The 17,785-nt window shown below is 48.9% G+C and overlaps 1 protein-coding gene across 10 annotated transcripts in view; it reads right to left on the reverse strand.

Moving 5' to 3' along the window:
- CAMTA1 (calmodulin binding transcription activator 1) overlaps nt 1-17,785 on the reverse strand; it is a 325,997-nt gene that overhangs the window by 58,978 nt on the left and 249,234 nt on the right. For all 10 annotated transcript variants that reach the window (XM_030017247.2, XM_030017244.2, XM_030017243.2 and 7 more), the window contains one exon: nt 6,937-7,090. In XM_030017247.2, the coding sequence (XP_029873107.1) occupies nt 6,937-7,090 (154 nt within the window). The remainder of the gene's footprint in view (nt 1-6,936; nt 7,091-17,785) is intronic.

Raw genomic sequence — 17,785 nt, forward strand, 5'->3', positions numbered from 1 at the left:
TAAAAAATGATCTAGATTACCAGCAAAAAGGCAGCTCAGAAGCCAAAGGAAACTCGCTCACAGAAAAATGTGATTTGTCCAGGTTTCTTACAACACCCTGGCTCTTTCTGCCTTCTTCTGCTGCTGGGGGAGCTCGGTCCTCCACAATCACCAGGTCTGCAGTCCTCTGGTCTTGCAGATATCTTCCTCCTCCTCATCACCTCAAGCCTGCCTTGCGGTCTCACCTTCACTCTAGGCCGAACACCACCAATAGCTAAAAGCCTGACTGTTTCCCTCTCTGTGGTTTCCTCTACCCTAAGCAAAACCTGTCCCTAAAATACCTTCCCACATTTAAATCCGATCATTTCACCCTTTCCGAACGCTCTTAGACGTTCCTCTTTACCACGTCATCCATTTCATGTTTCCTGTTTCTACTCCAAAGCTCTTGCTCTTCTGCATCCCATATGTACAACGCAGCTTACACAGATATGTATACGTACACTACATAATGAAGCCATTCCCTATACCCTACGTGCCGCTCCTTTGCCCCATTTTGACAGGTAAGGGCCCGTCTTTTGTTTTTTGAGTAACAACGATGACGTCTCCCACATGAAACAGGCAAGTTGGATAGACCGACAGAGCTGGAATATTTGGAATAACCAAGGACAGGTTTCTGTTTACCTCTCCCTCTTGACATTATCTTGGAGAGCCTGCTGCAAACCCTTGCGTCACAGTCCTGCCCTTGGCCACTCTCGACCGACACAAAATGCTTTAAAAATCCTACAAGCGCTGACCGTAGCGCGAGCAGGTCCTTTGTCCTACTGCCCTGCTGATGGGAATGAAAGCCCGCCTTGCTTCCTACATCCCGCGCCACCAACTGTTGACACTGCGAGGCTGTTTCCATGGCGATGGTCAATTGGAAATGGCAGCCTTGTCCCTTCAATTTTCACCGTGTTGGTGTTGACAGCAGTGAAGGCCTTGCTCTCATTTCCCCGTTCGGCCGGAGGAGATTTCCATTAGATTTATCCTTTCGTATCCAGACGCCCCCACACAATTCAGCTCTGATTTTCCACCCCTCCGCTTCCACTCGTTATTGGCTACGAAGGAAAGAGTCCCTGCGCCTCGCTGGCAGGGATGCAGGCGGGGAAGATCACCTTGCACATTCGCTGTTTCTTCATGACACTTCCTGAATTCTCATGTCTTTGCAAGGACTTGTAGAGACGTTTCGCTCTCAGCCGTTCTTTAAGGAGAAGTCTTCCTTCCAACATGAGACCTTGCCTTGAGGGTTTGCTCCGGTGCAACGGGATGCCTCACAGCAAGCGGGAAGATCGTGCGGTTCAGTCACCCTCAGAGAGGGCCAGCGGGTCGCGACTCTTCTGAACCTGCTCGCAGCGAGACTGCTGCGACTGTAGTTTTCGGCTGAAGCCATTCTTGCTTGCAGCCACCTGAAGTTCAAGGCTGCTCCCGCACCAGAGAACCCTCAAAGCCGAAGATGACCCTCCCAAACCCTTCTCCCACGCCACGATACGTGGTACCGGCCTGCAAGAGAAGGCGGATCGCGCCAGGAGCTCTTCTTGCCTTTGACAGCCTCGGTCAGGACAAAGCCGCAGCTCCCGGCGGGCCGCTCCCTTCCGCCAGACTCGAACTTTCCGAGCGGATTCGCTCAACAGCCGCGCGCCTACCGCCATCAAAGGGCGAAGGCGCTCGTCCCCGACGCGTTTCGGTTCCCTTGGCACCGACAGCTCGGCCGGGCCAACAGCCCAGAGGGAGCGAGCCCGGCCGGGCCCGCCCGTCCAACCGGCCGGCCCGGCCCGCCGCTTGCCGCCGGCGGCGAGCTCCCTCCGCCGCCCCGCGCCGCCAGGTGGCGCCAGCGGATCAGGAACGGGCGGCGGCGGCGCCCGCGCAGGTCCCGCTGCCCGCCGGCCCGAGCCCACGGGGCTCCCGCGAGCCCCCTCGCCCCAGCCACCGCCGGTTGTTTTTCTTTTCTTTTTTTTTTTTTTTTTTTTTTTTTTTTTTCCCCCCCCTGTGTTTCTTTCAGCGGGAATCTTGCTGTGGGGACAAAACTCTCCGTAAGCAGGGCCCGGGCGGAAGCCCGGCGCTTCCAGCCGCAGCACCCGGGCCTGCTCTCCACGGTGCACCCCGGGTCTCGCGTGGGGGTCAGGAGCCATCCCACACCCCCGGGGACAGTCAGCCCTCTTCTTCACCATCCTGGTGGAACTGCCAGGAGAAGGGGGCCGCCACCTCGGGAGATGCTCTGGTATGGAGCCTGACGTGCTAAGAGGGGAGGTGAAATACTAAGGCAGAAGAGAGAAGGCAGGCTGCTGTGCCCACGGCATCCTCAGGGCGGTTCTCTACTCGCTGCATGCGGCTTAATAAACGTCCAACTTTTAGGAAACGATTTGGTTTAGCTTTCCTCAAGTTAATTTCCATGCCTGCTAACAGCCCAGTTCCTACTGGGTTACTGTCAACACTCTGCTTTGGCTAGCGGGATTATTTCACTGTGGTATCTGCAGATGCCGTTGAAAGGCTGCCCAAAGCACCAGGTGAAAACCGGTTGCTAATTTTGTTCTTTGGGCGAAGCGGGACTTTCTACAGTAGGTAAAACTCACCCACGAGGGAAACCACGTTTCCCAAGGAGTGGCCCACATTGGCATGGGACCAAGCTCCTCTGGGGACATGACGGTCACTGCTGATCAAAGACGGGGAGGAAAGGTGCGATTCTTGCCCGTGACCCGTGTTTAGCGCAGCGCACCTGCAGTAATGAAAGGTTTAAGAGACGCATCTTGGTGAGAAGGTGAGAAATGGTGGCTGCCATCAGCTATGCAGCTGATGCGAACGGGAGGTGCTCAAAGTCCCACTGGCCAGTGGGGTAGAAGAACTTGTCTCGCACCTACTGTTGTATTCTCTTTTTAATAAAAAACCAACAGCCAATTAGAGTAACATGTAAGTACTGGTCCAGCAAAACTGGACATCTGCGTTACTAAAACCAAGCTCTTTTAAAGAATCTAAGTTACTTTTTACGTGGAGGTCAGCTGGAACTAAGCTGGCAAGCTTCGGTTTCCATTGAGGGTCACTCTGGCTCTGACAAACCGGCTGGGGAATGGTAAAAATCATCCCACGTAGCATTTTTGTACAACTGATCTTTTAAGATTAAATATAAAAACCCCCTTAAACACAATTACTGAAATTGAATATAAATTTAAGTCAAGATAAAAATACCCAACAACTCAATTCTTCAAACCATATTAATGCCGATCACCGCTATTCAAACTTTGTTTAATGCCCTCTCCAGTCTCAACAATGCAGGGATGCCATTTCAGGTCACCTCCAAGAGCCCCAGATTGTTTCATTTACACAGACAGAACAGAGAGAACTGGTGACTCCAGGGAGAGGCAAGAGTTGCCTATGCCCAAAGGTATTAAGCCTGATGGGTGCCACGTGAAACCTCCAGTTTCCCCAGCTGTGGCTGCGGGCAGGCGGCATGAGCAGGAGCAATCAGCTTCCACGCAGCAGAGGAATGAAAAGAGCTTTTTTCTGAAAGAAAGATAGCTCTTAATTATAGTGGACCTGAAACAAGGATTGCAACGTAGCACCAGCTGTGAGCTTGTAACTCATACTTTGCCAGCTGAGGGATGAGAAAGCCAAAAGGGGATGATTTGGAGAAACCCCCAACATGAGCTGGCCCACAATTTGCTGATCATATGGAGTTTATATACAGCATTCTGCTGTGCTGGATTCTGCCACTGCATTTTGCTTTTACCACCAGATGCCTCTAAGGACATCTGCTAATCTGTTCAGAGAAATCTCAAAGCAAGACTATAACGGGGCACAAGAGGGGGGAAAAATTGAAAGCAATGCCAAATTGAGGCCCATTCTTCATACCACGCATCCTGAAATGACTTACAGGTGTCTGAGACAACGTTCCCGCAGAATTTTCATGTATTATCGCCATTCATTTTTCACAAATGCCCCAAAAGGTTGCATTCCTACAGAAGCAACACACATGACAACCCTTTTGATGCAGACAACCAGTTAGGACGCTGCCGACAGTCAGATTATCACAGCACTGCCGTCAGCAGCAGGATGTTTCAGAGGAGGCTTTACAGTCCTCCCTGTGCTCCCTGACCACACTTACACCTCTAAGACAAGGTGCCCCATCTCCTAGCCTGGAAGGAGAGAGGAATTATCCTGCCGGAGGTCACAAACAGCGTATCCAGGCTCGTCTGCTTCGGTCTCAAGGACTGCCAGACCGAGGTCTGACAAGCCAACAGTGATAGTCCAGACAGGACAATCAGGAGGTCGTGGACATCCCAGCATGAAGGCACGTGACAAATATATCGGAACTAAACAAAAAATCCAAAGCCATGAAAACCGAAGTCAGGCTGATTAATTAATTAATTACTTATGGTCTCAATTCAGCTGGAGATGTTGAAAAACCCCCAAATCCTCAGAGCATCTGCAGTGAGTATTTACCTTTCGTGGATGTTTAGGCAGGTTATTTTCAGTCTCTGAATTAGTTCACAGACCAGCTATGTTAGAACAAGTTAATGGTTCTTCCATAAAGCTCTCAGAGCTGTATGGCTACCTAGAAAAGGTATTTTTTTCATCCATAACCACCAGTGCAAGCACAGTCACAGCACGAGGAAGAACCACCTCTGAAGCCAGTCAAGAAGCTCTGGGTTCGCAGAGGTCTCCTTCAAGACCCGGACAGGAGGAGCCACCTCCCAGCAGCCCAGACCGCAGCGCACCGCTCTGCTCATGGAGTGATGCAGTCTGGCACCAGGAGCCCGTGCCTGTCCCGGATGCCTGCTGAACACTCGCTGAAGCCTGGACTGACTTTGGGATTATGCAGAAGGGAAGGAAGAGGGAGCCGAGTGAATTATGGATGCAAGAAATGTGAGCAAACGCCCTGCTCATCCCAGTCAGGGTCCCTCTGCATTTCAGGAAAAACAGTTTGATGTATTTGTCTGGCTCGGACTCTCAGACCGATGCCTCTCTCCCTGCCAGCCATCTGCCACATCACTTTTAGTTCTCCAGGCACACGCGGCCAAGAGAACGTGCTCCCAGCCTTTGGCTACCACACCACTGTCTCTGCTATCCTAGACTCCGGTATAAAAGCTTTAATACCTGACAGAGGTCAAAAGCTTTAATGCCTGACTCTGGTCCAGGCTGAGTAGGGCTTGAACAAACGGCACTTGCTCTCAGTGAGTCAAGAGCTGGACGCTGTCACTAGCCTCTGACCAGGAGGAGGCATTTTCCCCAAAGGTAGAACTAGTATTAGCTTCTCCTCCTAATTCTGAACAACATCAATGGTCTGAAACAGGATGCAAAAACCTCCCTGCAGGTACAGCATTCGGCCTCGGACCTCCATGCACAGCCTGGCTGTATCATCGCTAACTTGTCTTAACTCTGAAATTCTGACAAAATATGGCAACCAAGAAAACAAAAGAATCGACAAAAACCTCACACAGCTTCCAAGTCCAGAGGAATAACAACAGCTGAACCGCAACACGGCACGGGTAAAAGGACGAGACTATCACTTCACCAGCGACACCACGCACAACGCTTTAAGTCATTGACAAATCTGCTTTAGGGCAGAGAAATTTGGAAACATCAGGCAATCAAACTGTGAAGTCTGTGAAAGAATGTGATTAATGCAAAAATGTGATGAAACCGATGTGCTTGGCTCCAGAATTTCATGGCACACCCAACACTGGAACCAAATCTGATGGCTTCTTGGCGAGCAGTGCCCCTCTGTGTTCCCCAAACACAGTTATCCGTGTCCTCTTTGTTTTCTAGGCCTGATCAGAATCTAAAGCTTTTATTTTAGCTACATTTCTAAGGATGCGTTTCCAGGATATGTACCCATAAACAGAGACGTGTACATGCATATATACTCTGAATAATTGTGCAGAATTTCACTCTTCCCTCCTGAGACATAAAAGAGCCAAGTGTTATTAAATTTACGGCGAGTTCGTTGTAGTTTTCACATAATTTTCTTGATGCACTGCAGATTTTTTAACAGGCTGACACTTCCTCTCCTGCTTAATGTTAAGGTACTTGTCCAGTCTCAGCTACACCTTCAACATCTTGGATTTCTGTCTAAGGTTATCAGTCCCAGGGGCAATATTCTGTTCAGCAAATGCGTCATTTTCTCTCTTCTCTTCTGCTTGTCTTCTGCCCTCCAACTTTGCGTGGAAAAGGAATACGTGGGCCTGCAGAGCTCAGGATGCAACAAAGGAGCGGTGCAAACTTAGACTACTAATGCTGCACTCAGCACCAGACTGATCTTTCACTGATGGTTGAGACGCACCAGAATGTACTTCATGGCTGTGACCTCTAATTATGGAAGGTTGGGCATGACACCAGCGTCTGACTGAGGGCAGGGGTGAGGGAGAGAAGCAGACCTGGTATTTGTTGACTCAGATGCAAGCACCTAGATTTGGTATTGTGGCTCCTGCAGTCAACCTTCTCTTGCTTACAGACCTACATTATGCCTAATCTTTCTTCTCTTTAGACTGCAAAGCTTAGAACAGTAGTAAACGACACCCACCCTGAAAACACTCAGCTCGACAGAGTCCGTCTGTAAGCAACAGCAACCCATTCCGATGTGACATTGAACCACCCAAACATGGAGCGCCCTTGGGGGAAACCTACCTGGCAATACTGCAAAGGCTCTTTGCAAGCAGGCAGGTGCCTGCAAACGGTGCCTGAAAATGCAGGACAATAGGTACAATTTTTAACCAGTGTGTGGAGGGGACCTCTTTTGGGACGCTCTGGGCAGCTCTCGTACCACGCATCCCAGAAGCGTTAAACATCGGGAAGAAAGCGCACGTAGATGCAAGTTGAGTTTGATGGTGAGAAATGACTTCTTCACGTGGACGGTTGGTGGCAGTGAGAGACATCTAAATTAACCCTTTGTAAAGCAAAAGAGCAAAAAAGCTTCCAGATACTCACACATCGGTTTGAGCTGTCCGATGAGTTCCTCTTTTGTCCACTTTGCCCATTCCTTCTTGTCTGTGTTTATTGAGCACAAGATGGGGCCGCACGGTTTCCCACAGTCCTCGATGGCAGGGACGTTCAGGTAGTGCACCAACACGATGTCTGGGTTCTGCGGGGAGAGCAGAGGAAAAGTTATGCTGTTGGGCCTCTCCCCCGCTCAGGGCTCTCTGCATTTATCTTCCTAATTAAAACTATGACAGAAAGCATCACAATTAGATCCCAGTATGTACCACATTTCCCCGAGATCAGAGCTGTTCTTTAAAAGAGGTGGCAAAAGACGAGGCACGGCAGAGTTTGCACGCAGCTTCCCCCCATCCCGAGCGCCATTTGCTTGCAACTCTCCTGCTCCCCTTGTGTCCGCAGGGTGAACCTTTTTTTCCAACCCATGCAACACCGAATACTTGCAAGAGTCCTGCAAACGCCAGTCACAACAAACACCAGGTAATTTGCTTTGGTTTAAGGGACCCGCGGCCTGTTTGATCCAATGCTTTAATTGGTTCTGGTCCACATCGGACTATTTTGAATATAGGGAAATTCACCTGAGAGCATCAGTAACAGTCACGCTTCCCGTACGGCGGCAGAAAGAGCGGGGGGAAGAGCCAAAGAGGTTCGCAAATGGTATTACAAAGCGCCCCAAAGACAGGCTCTTTTCAGACAAGCCCAAGATTTCTTGTGCTTTGAAGATCTTGCAGCTTTGCGATGAAAACAGTGAGCTGCAGAAGGTCGGGACTGGAAGAGACCGCGTCCTTTGCAGAACTGCTGCAGAACAACCGCAAGGCACTCGCTCCCGCAGGGCTGCTTAATGCTCCCTTCTCTCCCCGTGCACCTTCTTACGGGGGCTGAGAGAGGGGATGCAACGCCGCTTTGACGCACTGCGGCGCCGTCCCACTGACACAGACCTTTCAAGTAGGGAGCTGAGCAGTGTGTTACCACCCTGCGAGTAAATGAATCATCTTAACAACAGCAACAGAAACAACTCCGCTCGTTTCCCAACAGCATCCCAGGGAGATTGTACAATAGATAATAACAAGATTGAGGAGCTGATTTCTTTCCCTTAAGTCATTTACTCCTAAGTTCACAAACTTTAATGACTGCTTTGGAATTATTTATAAAAATAAATAGGATAATGGTGTAATTAAAACTCTAATGTTTCATTAATGCTGTTAGAGCCCTGTTCTTAGTGGGAGAGGGAACACAAGCCATCGTTCCTTTGCAAAGGTTGCGCTAATGGGAGCACTCGCTCATGAAACCCACAGAGGGCTGGAGCAGTACGTGGACGGCCGTGCCAAGGAAAGACCAGCGGAAGGTAACTTCTGACGGGCAAACCACAGCGCCGGGGCCAGGCACGGCGTGCCGAGCGGCCTCACCTGGAGCCAGCCCAGGGCAGGGGCAGGGGCAGGAGCAGGGCAGCGCTCACTGCTGCCGGGGTGACCGCGCAGCCCCTGGTGTGCCCTGTGCGCGGGGAGCATCCCGCACGTCCCCGAGAGGAGCGGGCAGCCGGCCCCAGCTCCTCAAGGCTTGCCAAGACGGTGCTGGCGGCTGAAAGACCACCCCTTCGCGTGGTGCCCGCGTACAGCAGCACGGCGAGCGCAGCATCCCCGCAGAGCGTGCCCTCCCTCTGCCTGCATCCCCTTGGACGCTGGTACCCACCGGGGCTTCAGTCATCAGATGCGTCCCTCGGTCTGGTGAGAAGCTCTCTTTTAAGTTAGGGAGACATGCAAGCAGGAACTTGTATTTTTTCCCCCTCTGTTGAAGAAAACCTCGAGTGGGGATCTGCAGCGAAGATTCTGCGAGATTGCAGTATCCGGTTCTTGCAGCCTCTGTTAAAGAGTTGTATTGCACAGGGAAGAGGCAAGGAAACCTAGTAAGGAACTGCTAACAACTTATTTCGGAGCAGTTTTGGAAAGTGCTAAAGCAAAGAAAACTGTCGGCTCTTCTAGTCCTGAGATTCTCCTGGAGACGAACTATTGGACCTTTTTATGTTCAATTTTTATGCGTTCAAAACCTTCCGTTTCACAGGGCACATCTTCCCCAGACACAAGACAGCCAGAGGAGGACGCGTTAAAACACCATACCCCCTCTTTCCACACCACAGTGCAAATCCTCAGGTCACCACACAAAATGGAGCCATGTTTTCCTTTCAGCATTCCTGTTTTACCCTTTAAAGGCGATGGAGGTGACAGCCAGGGCTCCTGGGGAATTAACGGGGCGGCTGAGCTGCTTCCAACACGAGCGGACAGCGCTGCTCAGGGCTGGGGAGGTGATGAAGGGGAGGTCTGAAACATTATGGTCCTCATGCATAATTCAGAAAAGATTCAGATAATAAAAATGATTACCTATACACCCAAATAGTCTCCATCAGCTAGTTTAACGTAATTAGTGATTTAGATGATGAAGTAATAAAAAGTAATATGCTTCAGAGATTTCATGTAAAGACATCTCTTGCTCTCAGAGAAGTTTGAAAGAAGAGAGCAAGGACACACCACCGCGGCGGCGTTGGGCAACTTGGCAGTTCTGCAGATGCTTCTCCCTTCGTTTCAGATAAACTGTATTTTTCACAGCCTGATAGTGCCTGTTTGTCACCAGGCAAGTCAGGACGATGGGGCTTCCTGGCCTCATTGCAGCAGAAGCAAGTGGACCTCAGCAGTAGATTGGCACTGGAATTTATACTTTTTATATATAAAGGCATATAAAATAAACACCAAACCAACAGGTTTGTTCCTTATGTCTACATCTAAAACTTGACCTCAGATTGGCAAGTCTCCTGAATGCCAATCTACCCAGTAAACTGAAATGTTTTGACACAAATTAAGAGAATACATATGTTTTGGAAAACTAAATCAGCAGAGAATCACTATTTCTTTGTGGAGACCTACCACTAGAACAAGAAAGACGTGAAAGACTAAAAGAAAAATTACAAATGTTAACTTCCATGCGGGAAATGTGCCAGGATAGTGGATGTGCCACGGCAGAAGCCCTTCCCCTGGGCAGCAGGGAAGTCCTACAGGGAGCCCTGGACCGGGCTGCAGACAGCTCTGGAAATGTGCCCATCGGAGAGCTGCCCGTAATTTCAGTGCCCAGAGCCTCGGCAGAGCTGCTCCGCTTCCCACGCGTCCGAATCAAAGCTGCTGCCGTTTGTTCCTGACCTGGGCAAGGCTCCTTGGCATGCTGCACCCGAGGCACCCAGTCCGCCTCCTCGGCGGAGTCTCCTTAGGGTGGCGGGGGAATTTGTTCCACTATCCCTGGTGCTGTAGGGTAAGCAGGAGATGGCGCAAGAAGTGGTTAAAAAAACCACAAAAAGCTGCGAGTTTTGATAAAGAAAAATGCAGCTGCAACATCTGTCTGGCTCTTGTTTGCAGCTTCATCAGCACTAAGTGGTCAATAAATCAGACTGGCATGGCGTTACGTTTCTTCCATGGCTTAACCATTAATCTAGTGCCAGTTCTCATGAAAAATGAAGGAGAAAAACTATGTGATAGTGAAAGTGTATACATTATCCAGAAAGTAATAATAGCACGTAATGGCGCTGCAGACCTCCCTCCCAGCATGATTGCGGGAGCAGCGATGCAGCCTCCCTGTGCTACTGACTACACGCTATTTAAATTAACCAAGTAAATCAGCTATTGTTTGTTCCACCAGCCCACTCCATGTTTATATTTTTCACATTAGCAGAAACACAAAGCTGAAACAAGCCAGGCTGCTCCAGCTCCCCAATTCTGGCAGGCGGGGAGGGCAGAAATGCAAAGAAAAGCACGGCCAGCCTGTGAAGGGCTGATTAATGCTCAGATGAAGCAATGGCAGGTACCCCCAGCGCTCCAAGCCGGCAGGGCCGCAAGGGAAGCCTTTCTCTCATTTCGGTGACCGCCTTCTGCTTGCTCATTACTACCCAAAGTCAGTCCCCCATGTGAGGGGAAGTCTCTCTTCTCTGGCAGGGCAGAATAATCACAAAAAACTCTCCCTTCTTGCTGTCCCCATCCCAAAGCATGCGCTTTTTTTTCTGTTTGTTTGTTTATTTTTTTTAAAGCAAAAATCAAAAAAACATTTCTGGCCAGCTTTCAGCTGCTCTTCAGCTGCTCAGCAATGGCAATCAGCTCAAGGCTAAATCTCACTGCCAGGGGCTTCCAAATCACCAAAGACCACAGCTAAAGATACTTATTTGGAAAAATACTTCTGAGCTGAAAGTTTTGCATTTGTACTCCCTGCTGGAAGAATGAAAGGAAATAAATCATCCTCAGGGACAATGAGGATTGGTGAATTTAATCCCAGCCACCCTGCAAGGAAATTACCCCCACCTACAGCCCTGGGACCGATAGCCATTAGCTCTGCTCCACTGTGTGGCCAGTCGCCCAGGCTTTCGCTGGATACCTGTGTGATTTCTGTTGTGTCGAACTTGCAAAGTGCTATAAATTATTAAAAACTGGGAAGGTGAAACCAGCCTTTTCCGGCCCTGATAGCAAAACCACGAAGCAAAAGGGCAGAAGGAGCAGAGGAGAGTGGCAGGGGGATGCAGAGGTGGCTCCTGTGCCCCCCTCCCTCTCCTTTCACCCCTGAAATTATAAAAGGGTTTTTTCTTTTCTGACAGCTATTCATTCATGAGGTTTACTTTGTATTCCTCAAACCATCCAAAAGGTTGAAAAGGAATCTCAGCTTTCTGGGAACATAATTCGCATTCATCGCTGTGGGGTGCCTGGATTAATACCTAACAGATTATCCCCCAGAAAAAGGTAATACAAAAAGGTTTCCGCAGTTTTGAGAGGCTGCTGTTATGCGATGCCTCAGTACCCACAGGTAACTTGGAGACGGGTACTGGGAGTGTCTGTGTATCATCTATATATTATCGAAAAACAAACCAAGGGATGAAACCAATCCCAGACACGCAGAGGTGCGGATCATAGAATCTTCCGCTATTTATAGCAGTGTCTATCTGCAGGGTTTCCTCTGGATTTTTAATGGTTTGAGAGCAGAACCTGGGATACCTGAAGTACAAGGCACAAATACACAACACAGACACAGAAGTAATGGGATTTTTTCCTTTCCAGAGACTAAATGCTAGCTTTGGACAAGATTACTGGTTTGAATCCCAGCAATTTCTTTATCCTTGAACTAATTTCTAATTGAGGCCACGCTACAGAAGGCAACCTGGCAGCTGATGCATTAGAATATATTAATCTTTCACACTAACAGTGAAAACCAAAAAATCTAACATTGACTTTAAACGCACAACCCGTTGCCTTAAGTTATCTTGAGCTGGGCATGTTTAATTAGGGAGAACAAGGCAATTAACAGACGCATAGCACAGCCCTGGCACCCGAGAGTTGAAGCACCGGAGCACCTGGAAGAGAGGGAGACCCCAGAGCCAGACGCAAAAGCAGAACTCATGCTGCAGAGCAGGACCCCTTTTGCTGGGAAATCCATTTTAGCCTGTACAGCTCTCTGAATTAACCTTATATCCTATGCCTCCAGCTGCATGAAAGAGCTGGTGGAACTTACATCCCTTCAAGAGCTTCCTCAGGAGGAGAGGACACCTGGGGTCAGCCAGGCAGAGAGAGACAATGGTGCATCTATGGGTTTAAATCCGGTTACATCAGCATCCTGATACGCACCGGCTCAGGAGTGGCTCCTAGGTGTCATCGTCCTTGCCTGGGCACAGGAGCATCAGGTCCCCTCCGGAGCAGTGGCCATCCCTGCCATCTCCACTATCATCCCAGCCATGCCTGGAGTCGCAGGATTTACACCCTACGGATGCCACAGGTGTCTCCAAAGGTCAGTCAGCCCACAACTCCAAAACAGAGTCATTTTCCCAGCTTTTCAGCCCAAAGCCTTTTGAGTTTTTTTGTTTATTTAAATTCACTAATTTTTGAGGCAAGAGACTGGCGACAGGCTGATACAGCTCCACGTACCGCAGACAAGGGAACAACGAATCGTGAAGGGCTTGGAAAGCTAAAAAATTATTTCAACCCTTGTGTAATTATAAGGGTGAGATTTCCTGCAATTGTTTTAAAGGGAATCAAGATTTAATAGGGCTGTATGCTTTACAACGTGCTCCCCAGTTCCTCTTCAATACCTTGGTAAGGGAAGACAGAGTATAATCAGGAAAGTAATTGTACTCTGTTCTACATTTCATGTCTCAGAAGAATGACTATGGGGTACAGAGCCACTGCAGGGCAGGGTTTGGACTAGAAAAATACAGGTTTTCCTTTTGTTATTTTCCTTTTTAATCCTTCTTTATCTTTCTTCTTCCTCTGGCTGCTCCTGGCGTCCCTCGATAACGTGTACGTTTCTCCCAATAACAAATGGTGCCTGTCCCGTCCCTACGATGCCAATGACATGGGCAAATCCCCTTTGCTCCTCGGGAGCTTTGCTCTCGGGTCCCTAACGGCCAGCCTGCAGAAAGCATCCTTGGCTGAAACGCTGATTTGTGCTCCACGTGCTGGCGGCAACACCTGACTACAAATGGGAGCGAGAGCCCTGTCCTGAGCACCTTCTCCTCGGGGCTTGCAGAAGCATCGCCCGTGGCAGATCTCCAGCAGAGGTGAATGCAGAAGATCCCACCGGACGATCTCGGGAGAAGGCAGTAGGGGAGCAGAAACGGTCCTGAAGTCTCTCTCTCCCCCTTAAAAGAAAGGTCCGGGGTGGTGTTCAGGATTTAGCACTATGGGTGGTTTGATTTGAATTGCCCCAAGACAACCCCAGAAACAAGCAGAGTCTTGTCCAGGGAAAAGTCAGGAGATCTGTGAATAAGCTTTTCTTTGTGGGTGAGCCTGGCAGCAATCCTGTGGGGTTACAAACAGCACATGGACCAGCCCGGTCATCATCAGGCAGCATTTAAATAGCGCAGGCGGCAGAGTAAGAGAGTCTTAATATAGAACAAATACCAAACACTTACTCATACATCATCAAATGTGATATATTTGAAGGTATTTTATATACAAAGAGCTGCCTCTGAATACTCCTGGGGATCATGTTTATTTAACACGCACTTCGAAAGATACAGAAAAATACAGCGCTGTAATTCCTGGCCTCCAAAGTTCCAAAAAGAAATTGATTTCCGAGTTGCTTATTATCTTTCATAGCAATACCTCTTGTGCTACTAAAAGGTATAACAGAAGGACAATACTGCACGACAAGAAGCGTGCAGCAAAATAAAACAAAAGGCACTTCTCTTTCTCACACACAGGTATTATTCTTCTGGATAATGGAAATTTCTTTTCATCTGTGTCACTGCTCCCAGCTGGAAGCTTTAACTTACATGGGCAGCTGACAGGGACAAGATAATTCTGCCATGAGCTGGGACTGCTTTTGTTTATCTAGAAACACCCAGCGGAGCTGGCGCTGCTGACGCAGAAGTCCCATGTCCTGGTGCGCAGGGACAGAAACGCGGCAGGGAAGTCTCCTGTCCTGCTTATCGCTCTGAAGCAATGAACCCACCAGAGACCGTGAGAGCGTTCGCCCGGGAAGGGCCGAGGAGACCCGAGTCTTCCGCACCCAAACACTCATGGCGTTGGCGATGCCCTGCGCGCAGGGCACTGACCAGCGGCGCATCCCTCCCTGCTGCAGCGCCAGCCGCGACAGCGCAGCTCAGCTCCAACCGCAGAGCCTGCAAAGGGTTTTCTTTGAGAACAGCGGCGGGCTCCAGACTTCAAACCACAGAGCCAGGCAGAGGAGCTGAAGGAGCAAAAGCTGCTCTTGCCTCTTTCAAAACCATGGTTTTTACTGTTTACCACTCAATCCTTTATGACTGTACATCTGGATTCTTGAAAGACCAGCCTGAGACTTCAATAGCCCTTGAACAGTTGGTCACACGAGGTGCCTGGGCAGCTGTCTGAGGCAGTTTAATAACCTTCTAAAGCTATGCCATTGCTCATGTATAAAAACATAACCACGATAAAAGCATGCAGAGAAAACTTACAGAGAGCAACTTGCCCTGCTTCACCTTGCTTAGAGATATTCTTTCTTACCGCACACCCAGCTCATGAAAACCACATGACAATGGCAATGGATGCATTTAAGCCAGCTGCTGCATCTCATATCGATTGCCTTTTAAGGGAGACTAATTTGCCATGGAAATCATCAAAGCACCTCCTCCTCCTTTCTGTCACTTGCTCTCTCCAGTTGTCCAAGGTTTTACAACTCATTCTGCAAAAGCCTAGAGTTTCTGCAAACAATAACTCTGAGGTCAAAGAAAAGGTTTCTTTGGGTTGGAATTCCTTCGAGGTAGTCTTCCCGACAAAGGAGGCTTATTACAGACATGTAAATGTCTTGCTATACCGCACATATGCTGCTACTCCAACTCTCCACCTTTGAAGACTGACACTTAAGAAATGCCTCTATGTTTTCTTATATTAAACCTGCATATTGCAACCGTTTCCAGAACAGTGTAATTTCTTCTGCATGGAAAGCAATGCAGAGGAGACAACCAGAGCCATCTTATATTTCAAAGTATCCCACACTTGAATTGTGCTTTTCATTTTCAGAACATCCCAAAGAATTTGCTAACCGGTACAGTCAAAGTTATATACTGGAATTACTTGATTTAATAGCAAACCCCAGCTCTTTCTAGGGTAAAACAGAGCAAATGCTTGATAGCACACAAAGTGTCAGTAAGGAACCTCACAGCCACCAAAGCTGCAGATGCAGAGCAGAGGTCTGCCCTGCAGTTGCATTAATAGTTCAAAACTACGTTACGCTATCCATGCAAACACCAACAAAGCCGTGTCAAATTGGTGCATACAAATGTAAATATTGAGGTATCGAATATGATGGAACGGTGCCAGCCTCTTTGCAGACTGCTACTCTGTAAAAGATTTGCTACTGCATTCAGACTGTTTTTCCCCAACAAGTGTAAGCCAGAGATCCCTCAGCTGACATTTGTGAGGACTTTTTATTTTCTTCATTCTGAAGTACAGAATCTCCTCTCCCTCTTTCTGTTTTTACCGCAACCTTTACATGGGAATTCTGTCATTGCATTTCAAACGGGCTCAGACAGAGCTAAGCTCAGAACACTTCCATCCTCATCACCTTCCAGAAATACCAGCATTATAAAGCGTGCCCCAAGTGGCTTCTATCCTTTCCCAGCTCACCCAAGCCAGAGAGGCAACAATAGCTGGTCTGAAATAAGAAGAAATTTTAATTTCAAAGCCCGGTGACATTCACCAAGTGCTTTCAAAGTTTATATCAACAGAATGCACCGCTTCAAATTCTGGTTTGAATGCAGATGGCGCAAGTTCTTTCTCTCATGTGCTGATGGCCTAGTTTGCCTCAATAAAACTACTAACTTTTAAATATTAATGCATTTCTGTGAATTAAGAACAGTTCAATGTGTACCTGAAGATACCTAATTTTTTTTTTTTTTAATTGGTATTGTTGTAGGCAGACCAAGTAATAGGAAGCTGACATTTCCAAATACCAAACGAGAAAACCCCAGGAGAACGTACCCAGAGCTCACGATAAGCTTTCCCTCCAGAGACGTGCTGTCCCTCCGTGCTGCTCCTAAAGCTTCATCAAGCTCTAAGCTATTTTTGTATGTATGCAAATGCGTTAAAATCATTTGGAAGCTGATTGCCCCTCAAAAACCGTGTATACTCCCCACAGCAGCAGCACGCGAGCGTCAGCATGAGGGAGTGGAGGATGTCGGGCTAAGGATGCGTCCAAGGGTTTGCACGCGTGTGAGATGGAGACGACCAGCAGCTTGCCCTTTCACAGGGTACCACGGACCCCCGGCCCCGCACAACCCACCCGCACACGTGCCGACCAGAGAAAGAACTTTCTGCAGCAGCGGCAGTGACGGCAGCTCCTGCAGCTGTGTCGAGCAGCTGGCTCTGCCCGCTTCTGCCGTGGCTTCCTACGGCCAGCAGACGCACGCAGCTGGGAGGCTGAGGGACTCTCCACCATCTCTCGTTAGGCATGATGGACTCCCCATACAGCCGTGGTCTGCTATTATGCGACTACCTATTATTTCTGGCTGGTGTCTGGATCAGGGGAAGGGCTTTAACAAGTCTGACGGGGACGTGCTGCCCCTGACAGCACATGTCCCTCCTTCCCCCGACCAGGACACAGTGCTCACCAGCCCTGGCCCCTTCCCGTATATCTGCACAGCACAGCAAGCACAGAGACGTGGGGCTCCAGGTGCCTGGAAAGGATGCAAGCGTGACCTTGATGCCTGCCTGGAGGAATAGGAGAGAAACGCTATTTAATGTTCCACGCAGCCTATATGGTACGTGGTAAGCCAACGCGTCCTTTTTATTTTTACTCTTTGCTCTTGCTCTGAGGGCTCTGTCATTTATAGCTTCTTTAAATTTGTTACTTTTGATATCAGTGACTGGTAATACAATTCCCAGAGGAAGAACATCAATAACCTTCAAAACACTTTCATAATGATGGCTTTGATAGTCTTGCAACATTTTTGTTCCTATGCTGTAACCCTTATGACACTACTATATAGCATATAGGTTATTCACTGAAGGTTTTGTTGTGCCCAGATAACCTTTCCGGACAAGAGTAACACCCAGTGCCAGGGAATCCAAAGTTCTCCTCCTGCGGCATGTATTTTGGAGTCCAACTTTACCTTGCGTTGGACATGAGAGCTCATAGAGATGCAAGAGTCCCAATTAAAGGTGCATAGGGAGGCCAGCAACACCGGGGCTGTCCCCAGAGGCAGAGATGGGCTGGTACCAGGGATACGCCAAACTGCCACGTCAAGGACGCGCAGGACTCCTCCCTTCTCACTACAGTTGCTGGCTTTTACTCAATAGGCATGGTGTCCTAAAAAGGACTCACAGCAGCCAGCTGGGAACTGATGCAGCAC

This window comes from Aquila chrysaetos, chromosome 6, assembly GCF_900496995.4.
Source record: "Aquila chrysaetos chrysaetos chromosome 6, bAquChr1.4, whole genome shotgun sequence".
NCBI classification, from domain to species: Eukaryota; Metazoa; Chordata; class Aves; order Accipitriformes; family Accipitridae; genus Aquila; species Aquila chrysaetos.